The sequence below is a fragment of the Crotalus tigris genome, unplaced genomic scaffold, assembly GCF_016545835.1.
Source record: "Crotalus tigris isolate CLP2741 ecotype Arizona unplaced genomic scaffold, ASM1654583v1 scf7180000017559.9942113025:1136094, whole genome shotgun sequence".
Classification (NCBI taxonomy): Eukaryota; Metazoa; Chordata; class Lepidosauria; order Squamata; family Viperidae; genus Crotalus; species Crotalus tigris.
Genome location: NW_024096473.1, coordinates 474224 through 499133, shown reverse-complemented (window position 1 = coordinate 499133; position 24910 = coordinate 474224). Strand labels below are relative to the sequence as shown.

The 24910-nt window shown below is 41.4% G+C and overlaps 2 protein-coding genes across 6 annotated transcripts in view; both read left to right on the top strand.

Moving 5' to 3' along the window:
- Positions 1-16973, top strand: part of PGM2 (phosphoglucomutase 2) — a 31448-nt gene extending 14475 nt beyond the window's left edge. The window contains exons 6-14 of the mRNA XM_039347545.1: positions 1012-1205; positions 3940-4129; positions 6014-6111; positions 7853-8033; positions 8747-8840; positions 10441-10570; positions 13126-13315; positions 14046-14179; positions 16674-16973. Of these exons, the coding sequence (XP_039203479.1) occupies positions 1012-1205; positions 3940-4129; positions 6014-6111; positions 7853-8033; positions 8747-8840; positions 10441-10570; positions 13126-13315; positions 14046-14179; positions 16674-16776 (1314 nt within the window). The 3' untranslated portion in view covers positions 16777-16973. The remainder of the gene's footprint in view (positions 1-1011; positions 1206-3939; positions 4130-6013; positions 6112-7852; positions 8034-8746; positions 8841-10440; positions 10571-13125; positions 13316-14045; positions 14180-16673) is intronic.
- Positions 16974-22586: 5613 nt separating this feature from the next.
- The window catches only part of TBC1D1 (TBC1 domain family member 1), an 84190-nt gene continuing 81866 nt past the window's right edge, over positions 22587-24910 (top strand). For all 5 annotated transcript variants that reach the window (XM_039347515.1, XM_039347496.1, XM_039347508.1 and 2 more), the window contains exon 1: positions 22587-22897. The gene's annotated coding sequence lies outside the window, so the exon portion shown is untranslated. The remainder of the gene's footprint in view (positions 22898-24910) is intronic.

Here is a 24910-nt window from a genome sequence, read left to right as displayed (position 1 = left end):
CTGCCTTACGCACGAAAACTGACTGAGTGACTTTGGGCCAGTCACCGGGAGATGGTGAGTTCTAGTTCTGCCTTAGGCGTAAAAGGTGGCTGAGTGACTGGGTCAATCATCAGGAGACAGTGAGTTCTAGTTCTGCCTTAGGTGTGAAAGCCAGCTGGGGGGCTTTGGACGAATCACCAGGAGACAGTGAGTTCTAGTCCTGCTTAGGCATGAGAGCCAGCTGGCCTAACCCACCTCACAGTTGTGCAGTGCTGTGTTGTGTGAAAAATAGGAGGAAGGATTAGTAGATATGTCCAAGCGTTGAGTTGTTTATAAAGAGTAGAGGCAGTATGTAACTAAATAAAAGGTAGATAGATAGATAGATAGATAGATAGATAGATAGATAGATAGATAGATAGATAGATAGATAGATAGATATGATATTTGTTTTCTGAGGTTTTTGCAGGTGTTTGTATGTAGGTCTTTGATTATTCGGGTTTTCTCCCACGTCAAATTGGAAGTGTCTTGGCGATGTTTCGACGAAGTCTCATTCGTCATCTTCAGGCTGGTGTTTTCGGCTTCATGCTTCTAGGAGCATGAAGCCAAAAACACCAGCCTGAAGATGACGAATGAGATTTTGTCGAAACGTTACCAAGACACTTCCAATTTGACGTGGGAGAAAACCTGAATAACCAAAGACCTACATAGATATGATAGAAGATATAGGTAGGTAGATGATAGATAGATAGATAGATAGATAGATAGATAGATAGATAGATGGATAGATGGATAGATGGATAGATGGATGGATGGATGGATGGATGGATGGATGGATGGATGGATGGATGGATGGATGGATGGATGGATGGATGGATAGACAGACAGACAGACAGACAGACAGACGTCTAGACAGACAGACTTTCAGTTAATTCCAGGGATATTAGGGTGAATTTAAATAACAGCTCAAGCCGAAACGTCTGCTAATAACAAGTAAAAATTAAACCTCTGCTGATATCTCACTGCGGCCTTCAGGTCTATTGGGAAAATGGCTCCCAGATCATCGGTCCGCACGACAGAGGAATTGCTGAGGCCATTAACGAGAACCTGGAACCCTGGCCTCAAGCTTGGGAGGACAGCCTTGTTGACCAAAGCCCTTTTCTCCACCAAACTTTTGCGACGGTTAACCAGCATTACTTCAAAGATATACAGAGGCATTGTTATCACAGGTGAGTGGGCTTTCTTTAATTCTGTTTAGGGGGGCCGCTCTTCTCAAGAAACGACACCGAGCCGAGAACAGAAGTGAAAAATGGAATAAAAACAGAAGCATTACACAATTTAAAATTGTACCGTAGCGCAAATCGCTAACACAGATTGTGCTCGACTTAGGATCAGAGTTGAGGCCAAACTTTCGTGTGGCTAAGGGAGACATTCATTCACTGAGCTTGGCTCAATTTTACGATCGTCCTCGCCCCGATTGTTAAGTGAGTCACTGCAGGTGTTCAGTTAGTAGCACTGTTGTTAAAGGAATCTGGCTCCCTCCCCCTTGTCAGGAGGCCACAAATGGGGATCACATGATCCCCCAGGAGGTTGTGACCGTCATAAATACGAGTCAGTTGCCAAGCAGCCAAATTTTGATCACGTGACTACGGGGGGGTGGAAGGTTGCAACGGTCGTAAGTGTGAAAAAAACGGTCATGTCACATTTTTCAGTGACTTTGTCATTTCAAACGGTCACTAAATGAACTGAGCAGTTTATAAGCGATAATAATAACAATAATGCCAAATCCAGTCTGAACATCTGGCTGACTGTGCAATGATCAATAATATAATAATAATGTTGGGAGGGACCTTGGAGGTCATCTAGTCCAATCCCCTGCTCAGGCAGGAAACCCTACACCAGTGATGGCGAACCTTTTAGAGACCGAGTGCCCAAACTGCAACCCAAAACCCACTTATGTATCGTTGGGTGGACGTGGCCCATTGGGTGGGTGTGGCCATTTGGGTGAGCCTGGCCCATTGGGTGGGCATGGCTGCAGTGGTAATGGCAGACTGGGTGGGACTAAAAAGTTCAATCAATCAATTCCAACTTTGTGAGATCTTTTTTTTCCCCCGCAAGAAGTTGAAACTGATTGATTGATTGATTGAACTTTTTTTTTTTTTTTTTTTTTTTTTTTTTTGCACAAGGCGGCAGAGACCTAAAGCGAAAAGGTTTTATAAAACCCAGCTGAAGGCCTAGGACTGGGGCGACGGCGCGCGTGCCCACAGAGAGGGCTCTACGTGCCACCTGTGGCACGCATGCCATAGGTTCGCCACCACGGCCTTATACCATTTCAGGCAAATAGCTGTCCAGTCTCTTCTTAAAAACTTCCAGTGTTCATGCCTATTTAATTTTTAATAAAAAGGTTGATAGGGCCTTTAAATCTCATATTATAAGGATTTCTTTACTTCGAGTTTGGAGGAAATATTATAGAAGTGATTTTAAAATTCCGTTATGGGCTATACCGGGGCATGCGATAGAAGGGATAAGGAGAGGAGTTAAGATGGATAATGTTTCTTATGCACAATTACTTAGATGGAATGGTAAAAATTGGCAATTAAAATCTTTGGAAGATTTAATACAAGAAAATATTATTTATTCATGGTTTTATTATAGACAAATAGTGGAGAGGTGGAAGATAGATTGTAATGTGGGTTTACTTAGAGAAGATGACAATTTATTAAAACAAATAAAAGATCAAAGACGAACTCATATTAAGAGAATCTATGGGGTGTTAGTAGAATTGGATTCAGAAGCAGAATTAGTTAAAGAATGCATGGTTAAATGGGCACAAAATTTTGAAGAACCGGTTTTATTAGATACTTGGGAAATTATTTGGGTGAGGAATGTTAAATTTACACAAGCCCAAAATTTAAGGGAAAATTTTTATAAAATGTTTTATAGATGGCACCTTGATCCACAAAAAATGTCTCGTATGTATCCTGACTTACAGCCTAAATGTTGGAGATGTGCATGTTTGGATGCTACTTATTATCATATTTGGTGGTCATGTAAAAATATAAAAGCTTTTTGGATTAAGATATGGTGGAATATCCAAAGAATTTTTAGAAGAAGGATAAAATTTACCCCACAATTGTTTTTGTTAGGTATTGTTTCTGATTGTGATACTAAAGAGATTACATTGATGTTAAATTTAATCACAGCGGCAAGGTTGTTAGTAGGGCAATGTTGGAAGAAGGAATCTTTGCCTACTTTACAAGAGTGGTTTTTTAAAGTCTCTTATTTGGCGGAAATGGCAAAGATCTCGGCTTTCTTGAAAGACCAATCGCAAGAGAAGTATTTTTTGGTATGGAAAAAATGGATAGACTTTATACAATATAAGTAATAAAAAATATTATTTAGCTTTTCAATAACTTATATTTAAAACTTAAGATATTTCATAGACTTTATAGATTTTTTTAGACTTATTTTTTCTTTTTTTATTTTTTCTTCTTTTTCTTTCTTTTTATTTTTTTGTATTTCTTTGTATTTTTGTCTTTTTATACATATATTATTGTTAACTATTTTATAACTTGTTTAATTAATGCATTTAGATTTGTTTATGGTTTATATTTGTTTTAAGAATTTTTGAAAAAAATTTAACTAAGCCTGTATTCAGCTCTGGGAAGGTTGGGGGAGGGGAGGGGAGGGCAGGGTGGGGGTGGGGGTGGGGAAGGGATTTGTATTGTTTTGTAAAATCTAAAAATTTTCAATAAAAAAAAAACTTCCAGTGTTGGAGCATTCACAACTCCTAGTGGCAGGTTGTTCCACTGGTTAATTGTTCTAACTGTCGGGAAGTTTCTCCTCAGTTCTAGGTTGCTTCTCCCCTTGATGAGTTCCCCCTCCTTTTTTTTTTTTTTTTTTTGTTCCTCGTGGCAGAAAATCTGCCACCAGCTGAATGTCACTCATGTTACTTGATTTTAGGGATATCAACAAGGAGACTAAGTTGAAATTTGTTCACACCTCTGTGCACGGTGTGGGCCATGAGTTTGTGCAGTCAGCCTTCAAGGCTTTTGGCTTCAGCCCTCCGATTGCTGTTCCCGAGCAGAAGGACCCCGATCCGGAGTTTCCCACCGTCAAATACCCAAATCCAGAGGAGGGGAAAGGTGTCTTGGTTGGTGAAAAGATTATTTAGTACATTTTCTTCCATCTTCATTTGTCTCCTGTCCCTTCAGATGTTCTTTTGCAACTAAAGCTTATTCTGTCTCCCTTTTTAATACTGTATTTTCCAGCGTATAGGGTGACTTTCTAAACCATGCAAATCTCTGAAGCCGGGGATCGTCTTATATGCCGAGTCGTCTTATATGCCGGAAAATACTGTATTTTCTGGCGTATAAGATGACTTTCTAGCCATGCAAATCTTCTCCGAAGTCGGGGGTCATCTTATACGCCGAGTCGTCTTATACACCGGAAAATACCATATTTTCTGGCGTACAAGACGACTTTCTGAACCATGCAAATCTTCTCCGAAGTCGGGGGTCGTCTTATACGCCGGAAAATACGGTACATTTTCTTCCATCTTCATTTGTCTCCTGTCCCTTCAGACGTTCTTTTGCAACTAAAGCTTATTCTGTCTCCCTTTTTAGTACATTTTCTTCCATCTTCATTTGTCTCCTGTCTCTTCAAATGTTTCTGTCAACGCTGCTAATATTGAATAGTCTTGCTTTGACAAAATATGCAGAACTGTCTGGTACTTTTAGAGTTAATTCAGATGAGAATGAGAGAGTAGAGAAAAGCGCACGGAAGGGAACGGAAGTGAATCTTTGCCCTCCAGGTTAATTGGAAGATGTGAATCATGACCACAAAATAGGGGAGGGGAAATGCCTAGAATGTTATGTGCAAAGGAAGGGAAATTCAGATCTTGGCATTCTCCATGCCATGCTGACACTCCTCTACACTAATAAAGGCTTTTTAGGTTAAACAATGCCTGAAAGTTCTTTGAAGTGTTTCATTAGTCAGACACTTGACAGTTCCTTCGCAACTAAAGCTTAGTTCTATCTCCATTTTTAGTACATTTTCTTCCATCTTCATTTGTCTCCTATCCCTTCAGACCGTTCCTTTGCAACTAAAGCTTAGTTCTATCTCCATTTTTTTAAAAAATTCTTGCGTATGCTTTGTCGATCTCAAAAAGACGCTAGCCTGTTTCCTTTGCTTCTTCCGGCTTCTAATTTCCCAGCAACTTTGCAGGCAACCAGCTCGCAGGAGTGACTCCTTCGTCTTTTTTTTTTTTTTTTTCGCATGTTGGGCCGTTAAACGAGATCACGCTTCCGAAACGATTTGCACTTTTTTTTTCTCGCGGCTTTGGCATTGTCATCCAGATTTTCAGATCTTTGCGGGGACCGCTTGCCACAGGATGAGTTAAACACTAAGATCAAAGCCATGGTGGGACAGAATCTGTAGTAATCAGTGCTCAGTCATTGCAGGGTGCAAATATAGCTGCTCGTACGCAGCATTTTATTGTTTATATACAGTTTTACAAGCAGCAAAAGTTCTGTATGACAATAGTATTTCATTGGTTAAACTCCTAACCAATCCTTAAGAATACAGAAGCCAGAGGCACAAAACAGGGAGCAGTTGGCAATAACATCTTGTTGGTGTGAGCTAGCTGATATCAAGCAGGCAAGGTCATTGCACAAGCCTGCGTACTTTCACATCGCCCTGGTGATGTGAAGGAATGAGATAGATGCAGAGAGGAGGGGCACACAGGCGTTGGAAGGGCAGTTTTCTGCACACGACCTCTGCCTAGCCCCCACCTCTACAGAATCATTAAAGAAAGGATGGGAAAGGAGGGAGGGAAAGGAATGAAATGTGAATGGCAAACATTTAAAGTGATTTTTAAGTTATTTTCAGTAATTAAATTGAATTGTGGAATTGTCCCGCGAAATGGCTGTGGCGAATTGTCCTAATTCTGACTGTCAGTGCCTGTTATGGTGGACATAGAAAATGTGTTTGTTGGTTTCCTTATTAAGGTATAATTTGTGTCATTTTCTCCATCCAGACTCTGTCTTTTGCTCTGGCTGACAAAGAAGGCGCTCGAATTATTTTAGCCAACGACCCAGATGCTGATCGCCTGGCCGTGGCAGAGAAACAAGAAAGGTTAGTTTGTGGATTACCAAACTTAATTTTCCTGTGTTTGGGAGGAACACCCCAGAGGTATTAAATAGATTTTATTTTTTTAAGAAAAGTATATTTTTTTCTTAACTATTCAAATACTCTTTTCATTAGAGCCCACATTTACTCGAATTGAATATAGGTATGGTAAATTGACGTGGTGAACAACGTATAAAAACAAATTGGCGGCAGATAAATCTAAGATTTAAATCGATAACTCTAATACCGATAGTCCTTGAGTTATGGCCAAAACTGAGCCCAACATTTTTGGTTGCTAAGTGAGACATTTGTTAAGGGAGCTTTGTCCCGTTTTACCACTTTTTTCACACTACCCGTTGTTAAGAGAGTAACAAGGTTAAGTGAATCTGGCTTTCCCATGGACTTTGCTTGTCAGAAGTTCCCAAAAGGGGATCACGTGATCCCCCCCAGGGATACTGCGGCCATCGTAAATACGAGTCAGTTGCCAAGCAGGCGAATTTTGATCACGTGACCGTGGGGAGGCAGCAACGGACGTAAATGTGAAAATCGGTCATAAGTCACTTCTTCAGGGCCGTCCTAACTTCGAACATTCACTTAACGAATGAGTGTAAGTCGAGGACTGCGTGTAAAGCAAAATAAAATGAGTGTAGAATCAGAATCAGGGTACCATTAGTCCTCGGCATGCGACCACAATCCAGCCCAAAATTTCTGTTGCTAAGTGAGACATTGGTTAAGTGAGTTTTTTGCACCCACTTTACGACCTTTCTGGTCACCGTTGTTAAGCGAATCGCTGCAGTTGTTAGTCACACACACGGTCCTTAAGTGGATCAGGCTTCCCCCATTGACTTTACTTGTCAGAAGGTCGCAAAAGGGAATCACATAACCCCGGGACGCTGCGACCATCATAAATATGAGTCAGTTGCCAAGCGTCCGAATTTTGATCACGTGACCAAGGGAAGGCAGCAACGGGTTGTAAGCAGTGGTGGGATTCAAATTCGTGAACAACCAGTTCTCTGTGTGGATGTCGCATCCGGAAGTCCGTTCTGGGCCTGGGCAACAAAAAAATTAACTACCGGTTCTGCCGAAGTGGTGTGAACTGGCTGGATCCTATGGAAGGAAGGAAGGAAGGAAGGAAGGAAGGAAGGAAGGAAGGAAGGAAGGAAGGAAGGAAAGGAAGGAAAGGAAGGAAGGAAAGGAGGAGTGGTAGGATTCAAATATGTGAACAACCGGTTCTCTGTGTGGATGTCACTTCCGGAAGTCCGTTCTGGGCCTGGGCGACAAAAAATTAGCTACTGCCAAACCGGTGCAAACTGCCTGAATCCTACCATAGGAAGGAAGGAAGGAAGGAAGGAAGGAAGGAAGGAAGGAAGGAAGGAAGGAAGGAAGGAAGGAAGGAAGGAAGGAGTGGTGGGATTCAAATATGTGAACAACTGGTTCTCTATGTGGATGCCGCATCCGGAAGTCCATTCTGGGCCTGGCCAACAAAAAATTAGCTACCAGTTCTGCCGCAGTGGTGCAAATCGGCCGAATACCACCACTGGGATTCGTAAGTGTGAAAAACTTCAATGCCGTCGTAAATTCGAACGATCGTTTAACGAAAGATTTTGCAAGTGGGGGCACTAAGAAAAATCGAATCAGTGTCGAATTAGAATTAGCGCAATTGTAGCTACTGCTCCAGCTTTGCTGACCTATTTTACGTCGCCACATTCCTGTCTCTTAACCGCTGAAGCTTCTCTCCCCTCTGCAGTGGAGAATGGAAAGTGTTTTCCGGCAACGAAACCGGAGCTCTTTTAGGATGGTGGCTGTTCACGTGCTGGAAAAATAAAAATCAGACTCCGGATGCCATCAAAGACGTCTATATGTTATCCAGCACCGTCTCCTCCAAAATATTGCAAGCAATTGCTTTGAAGGAAGGTTTCCACTTTGAGGTGAGGGTCAAGTTCCTTTCAAGCTTCCCTTTTTGGCTGGTCCTCGACCTACGATCTCAACAGACAGCCAACATTTCTCGAAACATTTGTTTAAGTGAATTCGGCCCCCTTTGATGAGCTTTCTTGTCCCCGTTATTGAGTGGATCACTGCAGCTCTTAAGTTACTAGCACGTTGTTAAGCGAATCGGATTTCCCCTTTACTTGGCTTGTCAGAAGGACGTGGGACCCCGGGACACTGAGACCGTCGTAAATAGGAGTCGGTTACCAAGCACCCGAATTTTATTCCCCTGACACTGGAGATGCTGCAGTGGTTATTAAGTCAGGGTTTTCAGCACCATTGTAATTTCGAACAGACGCTGAACAAACTGTTTGAAGTTGACAATTACTGTAATAATATTGCTGCACATGGTGATTGACACTCAACCATGTATTTCTGATGTCCCTTAGGGCAGGGGTAGGCAACCTTGGCTCTTTTATGACTCGTGGACTTCCCAGAATTCCTGAGCCAGCCATGCTGAGGGGAAAAGAGAGAGTTTCCAAGCTGAGCCGTGCTGGCTCAGGAATTCTGGGAATTGAAGTCCACGAGTCATAAAAGAGCCAAGGTTGCCTATCTCTGCTTAGGAGCTAATAAATGTATCTTTTGTAGGTATATCTTTGAAAGGAATTTCCCTTCTGTTCTCATATATTTTATCACTGAACTTTGATCAATACAGGAAACACTAACAGGATTTAAGTGGATGGGAAACCGCGCCAAGCAGCTGATAGACCAAGGGAAAAATGTCTTATTCGCTTTTGAAGAAGCCATCGGTAATATGCTTATTATGAAATAGTCAAGGAACATAGCTATAATGTCATGGTTCTGACAGATGAAACTCTTCAAAAGAACTTTGAGGCATTGTTTACCTTAAAGAATCTTCATGTTGAGTGACGTAACATCGGCACTGCGTAATCGAAGCCACAAACTGAATTCCCCTCCCCAGGGCATACAGTATCAAAGCACGATTCCCTCCTCCAATTAACAGTCATAAATCACATTCCCCAATTAGCTTGAAGTGTGGGCTTCCTCTCCAGCTCTCCAGACCGCCAATTCCTTATCCGCTCTGCTTACAATAACCTTGATTCTCACGATAGGTCTAGTGTTGTTATGTCTAGCTGGACTCTCGTTCACATCCCCTCCTCCCTGCATCATCTAACTCTAAAAGCAAAATATAAAAGATGGCTACATTTCCCTCTGTTGTCAATGCAAAAACATTCAATGTTTTGTTTCTCATCCAAGAAGCTGCTACAGCTCTGACTTCCTTCCAGATGAGAAGCAAAACGTCTTCCAAGAAAAACAAGAAAGTCCAGTTGCCTTGTAAAAAAGCATCTTTGGGATAACTTTTGTCCTTATCTGCAAAATAATATAAGGTTGCTCTGTCATTCTTATTAGCCGTCAGAAGTACCTTTTTTGCATGTTGCGTGGAACATCCCTTTATTTCAGTAAAGGATGAAAGGAAAATCTTTCTCACCTTTGCTTTTAAAAGGATAAGATGTCTTTTAAAACTGCAATACAAGCAGTATTTAGGTTAAACACATCAATCTTAAGGACAATCTATGGGGTCCTTGGTGCTCTCTGAGCTGGGTGGTTTTCTTGCAGACGTTTCATGACCCAATTAGGTAACATCAACAGTGCTAGAAGGGGATGAAGTTTGAGGAGGAGGAAAGGGAGACGTTTGAGCAGGATGAGTTGGAGGAGGAAGAGGAGGAGAAGGAGGAAGAGAAGGATGACAACTGTGGGGTCCTTGGTGCTCTCTGAGCTGGGTTGTTGACTTGCAGACATTTCATGACCCAACTAACTAACATCATCAGTGGTAGAAGGGGATGGAGTTTGAGAAAGAGGAGGAGGAATTTGAAGAGGAAGAGGAGGAAGGCAACTTGTGGGGTCCTTGCTGCTCTCTGAGCTTGATTATTTCTTTATAGATGTTTCATGACCCAACTAGGTAACAGCATCAGTGCTAGAAGGGAAGGGAGATTAATTCAGGTATCTAGTGCAGCTTATACCACTGATCATGTTATCTAGTTGGATCATGAAACGTCTGCAAAAAAACCACCCAGCTCAGAGAGCACCAAGGACCCCACAGTTCAACCTTGAGTTACAAATATTCTCTGCTATTAAAAATGAATACAGGCTGCTTATTGCTACAGAGGATGGAAGCTGTACTCTTTCCTCAAGCCAAATTATTCTTCCGTCTGTGATTTCATCAAAGATTTCATTTGCAATCCTCTTTACCAAACAAGGCTAATTAGCGCACCGAATTAAAGCAGGTTTGCAGTCTGTGTCCCTTACAGTATGAAAACTATTTTATGTGCACTTGCAGTCGGAGTATTTTTACAAACAGTTTTTGGTTTTCTTTCTGTAAACTTTCAGGATACATGTGCAGCCCCCTAGTACTGGATAAAGATGGCATCAGCGCGGCCGTCATAACCGCGGAGATGTCTAGCTTTTTGGCCACCAAGAACGTGACTCTGTCTCAACAGCTGAAAAACATTTACACAGAGTGAGTATAACTGAACGAACTGCTGAATGTTTTTTACATTTACCTTACAGATAGTCCTCAATTTAACAGCAGTGATGTCAACGCTGCTAACATCGGATATTTTGCTTGGACAACAGTTGGAGATGCAACCATTTTCTTCTTATGTTTTACTCTTAGAGTTAGAGTTAGATGATGCTGGGGGGAGGAATGTGCATGAGAGTTTAGCTAGACATAACAATACTGGACCTAGTGTGAGAACCAAGGTTATTGAAATAAGAGATGGTAAAGATTGGCGGAGCTGGAGAACTGGAGGGGAAGCCTGCATTTCAAACTAATTGGAGAATGTGATTTATTACTGTTAACTGGAGGAGGGAATTGTGCTTTACTACTTTGTGCTCAGGGGAGGAGAATTCAGTTTTTGGCTTTAACTATGTAGTGCCGATACTTTGTTTCTCGAATAAAAGATCCTTTAAGGTAAACAATGCCTCGAAGCTCTTTGAAGAGTTTCATCTGTCGGAACCATAACAGTTTCCTTAGTGACTGTTCGAGGTTACAATGGGGCTGAAAAAAGTGACCAACGACCATTTTTCACACTTAACAACCATTGCTGCATTCCGACGGCCACATGATCAAAATTCAGATTCTTGGCAACTGACTCGTATTTACGACGGTTGCAGCATCCCCGGGGTCATGTGATCCCCTTTTGCAACCTTTTTTTAAAAATATATTTTATTGATTTTTTAAAAAAATACATAAATCACTCAATAATTGGCGAACAGTGTGTTGCCTGGATTACATTTATAAAACAATCATTAATAATCTATAATCCATATTCCACATATTAATTTTAGTTGATTTCCTTTCCCCAAAGCAACCTCTTTTGCAAACATTGATTTAATACAATTCTTACTGTTTCGAGAAATAACAATTGAATGTACTGTATAATTTTTCCCCCAATATTCCTAAAAATAATCATCATATTAGTATAATATTTCTTTTCTATTCAAGCATTCTGGTTGCCTTATCATAGGTCCTGTTAACAATCCTTATTTTAGTTTATTTCTCCCGCCAAATTCTAGATATTCTTACTGGTGAAGATTTTCTCAAAAATTAATTACATTTTACATTTACAAATTTAACTCTATTTTTTCCACATAAGCCATCTCACACTTTTACATTTCTTAAGAAATAGATAAAACAATGAAAAAAAAGAGAGAAGAGGAAAAAGAAAGGAGAGCAAGAATAAAGAAACATAAGAAATAACATACTATTTAAAATATATATCCCCTCCTAGGCTAATATATATTTATTTCCTTAATTTCTTATTCTTTTTAACCATAATTAAGAATATATTTAATCTTTAATCTTTAAACATTCCATTCAATACATCTAGTCATCTAGTCCTTTAACTCTTATTTAAAACATTTTTTTGAAATAATTTTTTTACATTCAGTCACATTTAAGTATCTAAAACATTTCTGACAAGCAAAGGCTTGTCAGATTCACTTAACAACAGAGTTATTCTCTGTTTGTTATGAATATTAGGTTTGAATTATGGAAAAGAGAATGAGTATTTAATATTGCATGTGCTGACAGCTGCAAGAATAATATTTGCCCAATTTTGGAAAAATGAAAATTTACCATCTGACCAGGCTATAATAAGAGAAATACTCGAATGTGCAGAAATGGATAGACTGACTTTAGAAATGAAAGAGAAAGAAGACACAATTTGCTTTAAAACATGGGGAAATTTTTATTATTGGTTAGAAACACGCTAGAGTGAGAAAAGGTTATGAAATTTAAAGAGATAATTGATAAAATATCAATTGATTAATAAAAATAATTAAAAAAAATAATATCAGTTGATAAATGGTATTTATATTCCATGATTATTTGTATGAATTTGTTCTTATTTCTTCTTCCTCTTTGTATATTTGTGATCTTAAATAATATGGTAAACTATAATTAATATGTAATATATTATTATTTTTAAGTGATTATAATTAATTAATATTAAGCAACAACAAAAAAAACAAGAATTCAAGTAGTGAAATGAATGAGATTTATTGACTAATTTGTTATTTACGTGATTATATGGAAAGTTGTTTAATAATAGAGTAATTATTAAGATTTAATATGTAAACCCAGACTGGTAGACTTTGCTGAAGCGATGTTATTTTGTGGGATTAATCCCACTTTTGTGTTATCCCTTTTCCCCGGTCTAACCTTTTTGTATGTTTCCCGTTGTCTTACCTTTTTTGACCCTATCCCCTTATTACCTTTATAAAACTCAATAAAAATATTTATATAAGAAAAAAAATCAACTGAGTTACTAACTTAACAATGGCAGCGATTCACTTAATAAGTGTACCAAGAAAGGTCGTAAAACGAAGCCAAGCTCACTTAACAAATGTCTCCCTTAGCAGAAGACATTATGGGCTCACTTACAGTCGTTAAGTCAGGACTTCCTGTTTACACACCAGCCCTGTCTATGTGCATTCATGTTTGTGTTGCAACTTGTCCCCTGCTACTCGAGAGTGCAAATTTTTCCTGCTTTTTTTTCTCTGTCTATATAGATACGGTTATCACATCACCAAATCTTCCTATTTCCTTTGTTACGATCAGAAGATCGTCACGGCGCTGTTTGAGAAGCTTCGGAATTACGAGGGGGAAAACACCTACCCCAAAACGTGTGGAAAATTCCCCGTCTCTGGAGTCAGAGATCTGACCACTGGCTATGACAGTAACCGGGATGATAAATTAGCTGTAAGTAGCTGGCAAGTTTTTCCACTGTATTCCTTGAAATCTTGTTGTTGTTGATTTTTCCCCCCCAGATTTATGAGTTCTCTCCTTCTCTCAAAGGTGCTTGTTGTTGTTGTTGTTTTTTAAAAAAAAAGCAACTGGGCTTTCTTCGTTCTTTGGTTGAAGGCTTTTCGCTTCCCATCCCAGAAGCTTCTTCAGTTCTTCCCTTCATGGGAAAAGTTTTGTGCTTCTTTCCCAAGGGAAAACTCAGAAAGTCCAACTGCTTCTTGAAAAAAGCATCTGTGAGACGAACCGAGAATCTCCAGGGAAGTAAGACGTTCTTTCCTTACTTCTACTCGGTGTACGTTTTGCGGACTTCGCTCCCGAGTCTAACTAGGTTAAAATGGGAATAAGAAGGAAGCGTTCAAGGAAATCGTAAGAACGTGCAGGACTTCAGAAAGGTGGACGCAACTCTTTTTCCCAACGGATCGTTTATGGTTTGCTTTGTGATTTTCGTGCGTTTCCTTCTGAGTGGTTAGAATGCAGCATTGCAGGCTAACTCTGCCCACTGCCAGCAGTTCGATTCTCAACGGCTCAAGCTTGACTCAGCCTTCCATCCTTCCGAGATCGATAAAATGAGGACTCTGATTGCTGGGGGTCAACAGGCTCACTCTGTAAACCGCTTAGAGGGGGCTGTGAAGCACTGCAAAGCGGTCTATAAGTCTTAAGTGCTCTTGCCCTTCTCTGGTCTCAGGTGCTCCCCACGAGTGAGAGCAGCCAAATGATCACCTTTACGTTCGATAACGGATGTGTGGCTACAATGAGAACTAGCGGGACTGAGCCCAAAATCAAATATTATGCAGAACTTTGCGCACCTCCGGGAAACAGGTATAGTTTGGATTTATTTTATTTTATTTTATTTAAAAATAGGAAATTCTCATTAAAAGAAAGGAAGGAAAGGAAAGAAAGAAAAAGAAGGGAGGGAGGGAGAAAGGGAGAGAGAACGAGACCTACCTTGCGAATAAACAAATACAAACAAAGCACGCAACACAATGCATGGATATATATGATTCAGATTTACTTGATTTATACAGCCGCTCCGGACACCTAAGTGACTGTGGGTGGCTTATAATAAAATTGGTTTAATCCGGCATATCAGGGAAAAGGCACACACATTTGGGTATCCTTCAGGAAATAATTTCACATTTCGCCTTTGTGTAACAAATGGGCTTAGTAAGGCAAGAAGTAATGAGCTAATTTATTCTCCCTTCCACTGTTTTGAGGAGACGTGGAATTCAAATTTTGTTATTAGATTATTTTTTTTAGCCTGCCTTTATTACTTTATAAGCAATTCAAAGCCTTGAACCTATCTAATACTTTTTCCTTCTCCTATGTTCTCCACAGCAACTACATTATTAGGTAGGGGAACTGAGAGAAAGGGATTGGCTTAAAATCACCCAATCAGCTTTCATACCTAAAGTAAGACTAGAATTCACTATCTTCTGGTGATTGGCCTGAAATCACCCAATCAGCTTTCATACCTAAAGCAGGACTAGAATTCACCATCTCCTGGTGATTGGCTTGAAATCACCCAATCAGCTTTCATACCTAAAGCAGGACTAGAATTCACCACTCCTGGCGATTGGCCCGAAATCACCCAATCAGCTTTCATACCTAAAGCAGGACTAGAATTCACCATTTCCTGGCAATTGTCCCAAAATCACCCAATCAGCTTTTATACCTAAAGCAGGACTAGAATTCACCGTCTCCTGGCAATTGGCCTAAAATCACTCAATCGACTTTCGTACCTAAAGCAGGACTAGAATTCACCATCTCCTGGTGATTGGCCCCAAAATCACCCAATCAGCTTTCATACCTAAAGCAGGACTAGAATTCACCATCTCCTGGTGATTGGCCTGAAATCACCCAATCAGCTTTCATACCTAAAGCAGGACTAGAATTCACCATCTCCTGGTGATTGGCCCCAAAATCACCCAATCAGCTTTCATACCTAAAGTAAGACTAGAATTCACCATCTCCTGGCAATTGGCCCGAAATCACCCAATCAGCTTTCATACCTAAAGCAGGACTAGAATTCACCATCTCCTGGCAATTGTCCCAAAATCACCCAATCAGCTTTTATACCTAAAGCAGGACTAGAATTCACCGTCTCCTGGCAATTGGCCTAAAATCACTCAATCGACTTTCGTACCTAAAGCAGGACTAGAATTCACCATCTCCTGGTGATTGGCCCCAAAATCACCCAATCAGCTTTCATACCTAAAACAGGACTAGAACTCACTGTCTTTTGGTTTTTATCCCGGTACCTTAACCATTACACCAGCCTGGTTCTCGACCAAATGCCGTAAATAAGAAAATTGTACTCTAATTGAGTCGCCAATGAAATGGCTGAGTGACTAATTTTTCTTAATAAGAACAGTTTCACAGCTAAACTTTTGGAAAGGTGATTGTCTTACCTGCCTTATGTGTTTAAACAGTGTCTAGACAGCTGTTTGTTTTAGATGTGTTATTCTGGATTTCTGCATGCAGATAAGCAGAGCTTTTCAACCTAAATGGTCCTTCCCATAAAATTCCCCAAAGAAGCGATTATAATAAGGAAATTCGGCATTATATTTGTTCAATTAGACCAGGGGTAGGCAACCTTGGCTCTTTTATGACTGGTGGACTTCAACTCCCAGAATTCCTGAGCCAGCCATGCTGAGGGGAAAGGGAGAGGTTTCCATGCTGAGCCGTGCTGGCTCAGGAATTCTGGGAGTTGAAGTCCACGAGCCATAAAAGAGCCAAGGTTGCCTACCCCTGGCCTAGAGGAACATATGAAAGCATAATTAATGTTAATTAATGTAGATGTTATTAATTTAGAGCAGGGGTAGGCAGCCTTGGCTCTTTTATGACTCGTGGACTTCAACTCCCAGAATTCCTGAGCCAGCCACACTGAGGGGAAAGGAGAGGTTTCCAAGCTGAGCCCTGCTGGCTCAGGAATTCTGGGAGTTGAAGTCCACGAGTCATCAATCAGCCTAGGCCTAGCCCAGACGTAGGTAACCTTGGCTCTTTTATGACTTGTGGACTTCAACTCCCAGAATTCCTGAGCCGGCCATGCTGAGGGGAAAGGGAGAGGTTTCCATGCTGAGCCCTGCTGTCTCAGGAATTCTGGGAGTTGAAGTCCACGAGCCATAAAAGAGCCAAGATTGCCTACCCCTGAATTAGACTGTAGTTAAGAGATTTATCTGATAGGCTTTAGATCTGTCCTAACAATCCTAAAGGAGACTGCTGCCATTCTTCACAAGGAATTAACACCTCTCTGCATTTGAGTGTCTCTATAAAGTGAAGCTTAAATCTTAACTGCAACTTATTCTCATTTTAGTGATTTTGAAACGCTGAAGCAAGAACTGGATGAACTGACCAGCGCTCTTGAAAAATATTTCTTCGAGCCAGAGAAGAACAAACTGCAGCCGAAACCGGAGTGATCACACCTGTGCTTCTTTTAATCTCCATATAGTGTATTCTTAAATAAAATGCATAAAGTGGGGAGGGACATTTAATTTCTTTACGGAATGACTGGCTGAGCGAGTGATCCAGTTGGTAAAGAAGTTTCCCATGGCTAAATTGTCAGACAACTTAAAGGTGATTTTTCTTCTAATAAAACCATGGCATGTTCACGTAATCAAAGTTTTTCAACCAAGACGGGAAGATTCTGTTGTGTAAATACCACAGGCAATAGCACTTAGACCAGTGGTTCTCAACCTGTGGGTCGGGATCCCATTTGGGGTCGAACGACCATTTCATGGGGGTCACCAAACAACGCAGTTCGCCATTTTTTCCCCCCTTTTCCTTAGCTGTGCTCCTCCCTTTTATTCTATTGGCTTTTGAAAGCCAATAGAATAGACTCTCTTGAATAGAGTCTAATTCTATTGGCTTTCAAAAGCCAATAGGAATTGCCCGGGCTGTCTCTGTCCTGTTGAGCCCGCCAAAAGTCCCATTCTGCAAACGGCTCTGCACCAGTTGAGTAGTCCTCGACTTACGACCGGTTGAGTAGTCCTCGACTTACGACCAGTTGGGGATCGCGGCATTAAAAAGGTTGAGAACCACTGAGTTAGACTTATATACCGCTTTACGGCCCTCTATAAACGGTTTACAGAGTCAGCCTTTTGCCCCCCAACAATCTGGGTCTCATTTTACCGACCTCAGAAGGATGGAAGGCTGAGTCAACCTTGAGCCAGTCAAGATTTAATTCTGGGCCTTGGACAAAGTTAAGAAACTAAACTAAGGAAAATATAAAAGGGGGGGAATGATATTTAAAAAGTTCAAAGGTCTGAACATTCAATAAAATGCAGGTTTTGAACCCCATAGAACTGGGGTAGGCAACCTTGGCTCTTTTATGACTCATGGACTTCAATTCCCAGAATTCCTGAGCCAGCATGGCTCAGCTTGGAAACCTCTCCCATTCCCCTCAGCATGGCTGGCTCAGGAATTCTGGGAGTTGAAGTCCATGAGTCATAAAAGAGCCAAGGTTGCCTATTCCTGCTCTAAACTAATAAAGTCTACATTAATTAACATTAATTATGCTTTCATATGTTTCTCTAGGTCAGGGGTAGGCAACCTTGGCTCTTTTATGGCTCGTGGACTTCAGCTCCCAGAATTCCTGAGCCAGCATGGCTCAGCTTGGAAACCTCTCCCTTTCCCCTCAGCATGGCTGGCTCAGGAATTCTGGGAGTTGAAGTCCATGAGTCATGAAGGGGCCATACTTCCCCATGCTGGCTCAGGAATTCTGGGAGTTGAAGTCCTCGAGTCATAAAAGCCAAGGTTGCCTACCCTTGCAAAGGATCTGGGTATATATACATTATGTCTGATGATTTCTAATCAGGATGAAGCTCATTGTGTACTGGTACTTGATGGTCAATGCAACTGGCTTTTAGAAACTCATATATTCACGCTAGGAAGACCACTGTGGGTTTTTAAAAATTTATTTGCTTATAAAGATGAAGCTTGTTTACAATCACTTCAAATGGCGTTGTCTTTTGTCAATCACAGGCGAAACGATTAAATGTTTTCTTGTATTTTCGGCTGCTTGGGGTGTCTTTTGTGTTACTGGTGAAAACAGGGTGTACGTGAAGTGTGGAAGGAGACAGGATGTCTTATTTTGAGCTGGTGGTGCAGTTAATGCAAAGCAATGAGTCAGTGGGACTAGGCAGAAGTGAAAGTTTTTAAATAAAGCTGTGAAACTAAAGCCAGTTCCGGCATATGTTGAAATCTGTAACGCTGCTTAGATTGTAATGCACATTCTGTTGACTGGAGCCTATTCTTTGGGTTGTCAATATTTGAAATAACTCATATCTGGAGGAAAGAAAGAGAGAGAGGGAGGGAGGGAGGGAGGGAGGAAGGAAGGAAGGAAGGAAGGAAGGAAGGAAGGAAGGAAAGGATGGAGGGAGAGGTGATGGAGGGAGGGGTGATGGATGGATAGATAGATAATGATAGACAAAGATGATAGGCGGATGGATGGATGGGTAGATAATGATAGACTGACAAAGATGATAGATAGATAGATAGATAGATAGATAGATAGATAGATAGATAGATAATGATAGACAAAGATGATTGGATGAATGGATGGATAGATAATGATAGACAAAGATGATGAATGGATGGATGGATAATGATAGGCCGACAAAGATGATAGACAGACAGACAGACAGACAGACAGATAGATAGATAGATAAAGATAGATTGATATAGAGATAGATAGATAGATAGATAGATAGATAGATAGATAGATAGATAGATAGATAGATAGAGGTATAGATTTAGATAGATGATAGACAGACAGACAGACAGACAGATAGATAGATAGAGGTATAGATTTAGATAGATGATAGACAGACAGACAGACAGATAGATAGATAGATAGATAGATAGATAGATAGATAGATAGATAGATAGATAGATAGATAGATAGATAGAGGTATAGATTTAAATAGATGATAGACAGACAGACAGACAGACAGACAGACAGACAGACAGACAGATAGATAGATAGATAGATAGATAGATAGATAGATAGAGGTATAGATTTAGATAGATGATAGACAGACAGACAGATAGATAGATAGATAGATAGATACATTGATATAGGTATAGATTTAGATAGATAGATAGATAGATAGATAGATAGATAGATAGATAGATACATTGATATAGGTATAGATTTAGATAGATAGGATAGATAGATAGATAGATAGCGATCAATAGATTCTGAACTAAATGACCACCTATATACTTTTGCTAAAATCCTTTTATGAAAATTCATGCCACATTGCATGCTTGTTAGCCTTTAAACTACCACAGGACACCCTGTGCTGTTGCAATGAACTTGTTACCACAATGCCACACCAGCTTGCAATTTCTGGAAAGTGGCATTAATCGTGCACTCATCAAGTCCCCCCATAAAAGCAGCTGAATTTGTCTCCTCCGCAAAAGCCACCATCCCTGGCCCGCAATGTTCCTTCGTCCCGCTATTGGATCCCTCCCGGGCTCTTTTCTATAAATTAATGCTGCCCTTATACTCTTACAAAGTTTTAGTATAAAAATAGACTGAGAAAGTAAACATGTCATAAGAAAAGAATCTGTCCTGATTCAAAGCCCCTGAAGCCAACAGGCGAAAGTTTCCATTTGGTTTTACGCAGACTTTGAATCTGGCAATAATTAAGCGGTGGATTAGAAATAGCCACAAATAGCATTTTTAATTCTCTGTCTCCTATCATCTCTATCGTCCGTCCATCTCTCTCTCTATCATCTGTCTATCTAATCCTATCTATCTATCTATCTATCTATCTATCTATCTATCTATCTATCTATCTATCTGCAGTTGGGAAGTTAGTCACAAGGTTGTTGAGTGAATCTGACTTCCCCATTGTCTTGGCTTGTTGGAAGGTATCAAAAATGGAATCCTGAACAGACTCTGGAATAGGATCCAGAAGAGGATCCAGAATAGAATCAGAATAGACTCTGGGGGGAAAGGGGATCCTGAAGAGGATCCAGAATAGATGGACTAAGGAACAGGACCCAGAATAGAATCCAGAATAGACAGACTGAAATAAAACCCCAAATCGGTGGGCTCTGAACAGGCTTTTATTCTGGAATGGGATCAAGAATAGAATCCAGAATAGACTCAGAGATGGGATTAGGAGCAGGAGCCATAACAGGGTTTTTGTTTTTTGTTTTTGTTTTTTCTGGAGACAGGATCCAGGGCAGAATCCAGAATATGCTTGGACTGGCCCGGGGTCCAGAACAGAATCAAGAACTGGTGCTTCTGGAACAGGAACCAGAAAGTAGGATCTAGAACAGACACTGGGACTGGATCCAGAATGGGATCTCTAGACTAAACTCCATACTAGACATTCCAGACTCTTGTTTGGACTAGATTAGACTCCAGTAGACTAGACTGGATTATAGACTATTCTATATTCTATTCTATATTCACTTTTTTCGGTGCCCTAGTAACATCGTACGTTCACTTAAATGAACTGTCGTAAGTGGAGGACTACCTCTAAAAGCCTGTGTTGTGCACCCCCCTCCCCCAATCACCATCACCACCATTTCAACCTTGCTAACTCAGTTTATATGCAGCAGCAAAAGGAGGCCTGGTGATTTTTGCTAGCTAATCACCTGGCCTAGTCAGTTTCTCACACCCTCAAGCTCTGTTAAGCCTACTGGGAAAATTCCGGGATCAAAACAGCAGCTGAGTAGACAGCTTTAGCTCATGTTTTCTTCCACACCCTGGGCATGCATTGCTCTGCATGCAACTTGCATGTGTGAGTGCAGGATTTTACATTTCAGCCGGCGGGAAGTTGACGAATGAGCAGAGTTGTTTGTTTGTTTTTTAAATCAAGCATCTTTCCCATTAAAGCCCCAGTAGGGCTTAATTGTGATGTACAATTATCCAGCTTGGGCTTAGCACTTAGCTGATTAAAAAATAATAATAATAACTCTGCAACATTGGGCCTGGCTAGTCCTTCAGTTGAGGCCTCCCAGGAAGTCAGAGGCCAAGACAAACCACTTCCTACCCTCACAGAGAAAGCTGCCGCCAAATGGTCCCCGGAGTTGAGCTCAGTCTACGATGCTCGTCGTTCAAACGGCTCCTTTAGTATTGCACCAGGTTCCTTCCTGGATGAGAGCCAGCGTGACTTAGTGGTTAGGACACCAAGCTAGAAAGCAGGAGACTCGTGAATTCTAGTCCTGCCTTAGGCGTGACAGCCTCTGGGTTCCACCTCCTCCTCTTGGTAAACCCCACTCCCCTCCCTACTCTCTTCTAGCATTGATGCTGTTACCTAGTTGGGTGAAGAAGCGTTTGCAAGAGAGCCACCAAGCTCAGAGAACACAAAGAACCTCACAGCCCTTCTGCTCCTCCTCCTCCTCCTCTCTGCAAATCCCACTCCCAGCATTGAGGACATTCCCTAGTTGAATGTTTCTCATGAAACATCAGAAAGAAAAGCACAAAACACAACCCCACAGTCATCGTTACTTCTTCTTCTTCTTCTTCTTCTTCTTCTTCTTCTTCTTCTTCTTCTTCTTCTTCTTCTTCTTCTTCTTCTTCTTCTTCTTCTTCTTCTTCTTCTTCTCTTGTTGTTGTTCTTCTTCCTCTTGTTGTTCTTCTCCTCCACCTCTCCTCTCCTTCTTCTCTTTCTCCTTCTCCACCTCTCCTCCTCCTCCTTTTCCTTCTCCTCCTCCACCTCTCCTGCTTCTCCTTCTCCACCTCTCCTTCTTCTCCTTCCTCCTCCTCCTCCCAAACCTCATTTCCTCCTAGCACTGATGACATTCCCTAGTTGGGTCACGAGACGCCTGCCAGAAAACCATCCAGCTCAGAGAGCACCAAGGACCTCACCTTCTTCCTCCTCCTCTTCCTCCTCTCCCCAAACTCCCCCCCCCTTCTAGCACGGATGATGTGACCTTGTTGGGTCCTGCAACATCTGCCAGAAAACCACCCAGCTCATAGACCTCCCCACACACACCTCTGCCCTGCACTCTCGGGCCAAGCCCCCACCCCCGGGACAACCGCGGACCTTTCTATTTTTACCCCTCGCCCACCCACCCCCTCTCCGTGCAAATGCACGTCTTGCCCCCCTCCCCCCGCCTTTGGGCTCCTCCCCCAGGATGGAGGGGGGGAGAGACTCCGCAAGGAAGAGCAGGTAAGGCGGAGCGGGACCCCTCCCGGCCAGGCGAGGTCCCGGGAGAGCGTCCGGCCTTTAACGAGATCTCTAACTTCTCGGGGGGGGGGGGTCATTTCCTTGCCTCTCCTCGGCTTCTCCAAGCCAACTTCCCCTTTGTCTTTTTTTTGCAGCCGGCCGGCCGGCGAGGAGAGCAAAGAGAGACCGACTATTCTGCCTCTTTTGCAAGGGAGCCGGCAGCCCGGGCTTCACACGCCCCGCGAGAGTTAGCGAAGGGAGCTGCCGGCAGCCTGGCTTTCAGCAAAAGGGGCGCCCAGCTGCCAGTTCTGCCTTCCTCGTCTACAAGCAAGTTGAGTTGGTTTGCAGGAACCCAGTCCGGAGGTGGGGGGGAGCTTTCAATCCTCCAGAGGGAAAAGACAAAAAAAAGGTACGGCCAACGGGGAGAAAGTGAAAGTCGAACTTTTACTAGGAGAAATACGGGAAGCAAGTTAAGAGATTTCTTTTTTTTTTTACTTCTGGGCTTGAAAAGTCGCTTAAAGGGGCAGCTCCTGGAAGCCTTCCTGGCCTTTTGCGGCTTGAGAATTGACCGTTCCAGGTTGGATAAATGAATCAGTGCGTAAACCGGGTTTAATTTTCTTGCTTGGGGCTTTTTTTTTTCCCGCCCCCAAAGCACTGATGATTAATTGCATGAGCGTTTATTTAGCTTACGCCCCCGAAAACCTTTTCAAGATTTGGGAAAGAGGTGTAATTGAGGGGTTTTTTTGGGCGGGGGGGGCTCTTTGGCCGCCCTTTTGCAAGCAACAAACGTTTACAGCAGGGCAAAATGTCACCTTGAAAGAGACTTCAGCGTTTTCTTTGATGTTTTCAGGTTTCCTCTGTTGATCACCCATAAATTAAAACATAAACTTATTGCTGGCTGGGCTGATTGTCCTCTTCTAGCAACAAGTTCCTTGTTGTTCCCCCATAAAAAGGGGACCCTGCCTGTTGAAAAGTTGTGTATGTGTGTGCGTGACACTCTATTCTGGCTAGGGGATCTGTTGAGAAAGGGATCCCTTTGACATCCAGCACTGCAGCCGGCAGAGTAATCTGAACCCTTTCACTGGGCTGCATTGCTGGCATGATGGAAATAATTCCCAAAGGACGGTGGGATCCAAGGAATGACTTATTTTTTTAAAAAAATAAAATAAAATAAAAACTGCAGGAGATAATCCTCTACTCTTTGCCCTGCTTGCTTTGAAGCCAGCAGAAGTCACAACTAGTAGGACTTAGAACAGCTCATTTAGTGACAGTGCAAAGTTACAACGACACTGGAAAAAAAAACTGACTTAGGACCGCTTTTCACCGTTATGACCTTTGCCGCATCCCGTTAATCACGTGATCGAAATTCAGAGGCTTGGCAACTGACTAGTACTTATGACGGTGGCAGTGTCCTGGGGGGGGGGGTTCGTGTGATCCTTTTTTGTGACCTTCTGACAGGCAAGGTCAATAAGGAAGCCAGATTCACTTAACAACTGTGTTGTTACTAATTTAACAACTGCAGTTCGTTTAATAACTGCGGCAAGAAAAGGTCTTAAAATAGGGCAAAACCCACTTCACAAATGTTTTGCGTAGCGGCCTAAATTTTGGGCTCTGTCTTTTATTGTTGTTATTATTATTATTATTATTATTATTATTATTATTATTACCAGTGGAACAACCTGCCTCCAGAAGCGGTGAATGCTCCAACACTGGAAGTTTTTAAGAAGAGACTGGACAGCCATTTGTCCTAAATGGTGTAGGGTTTCCTGCCTGAGCAGGGGGTTAAGACTAGATGACCTCCAAGGTCCCTTCCAACATCATCATCATCATTATTATTATTATTATTATTTTATTACTTTTCTAATTTTACAGTCAAACACTTAATAAACAACGTGTTGTCTGGGTCCATTAGTAATTCGATAGTCTATATTAACTTCTTCAGTCTAGATCCAATATTACACCATCAAATGTGTCCCCTCTTTTTTCCAATAGTATCTGTTTTCCCACACTAGGCAAATACAATTCTTATTCTTATTAGTAAATATATAATTGAGTATCAACCTCTTTGTTAGATTTTTCTGATAATATCAATAACGTCAGTTTAAGATATCTTTTCCAACCCAAACGTATCTTAATTGCATTTGCACTTAATATCCATATGTTCAATCAATATCCTGTTTTCTCTCTTCTTTTTTTTAATTTTAATTTCCCATCAGTGTTCAAAATGTCTCTCTTGTTTATAATTCCAGAGTAAGTTATATTTGGATAACCAAAAGGTTCCCTTTTTCAAACTTCTCAGTATTTTCCTGTTTCCCTTCTCATACCAAAATCTAACATTCTAATTACCAATCTTATCTTTCTAGTTATGATGATACTTCTATTTCTAAGCAATTATCTATTCTCCACCGTATTCAAACATCTA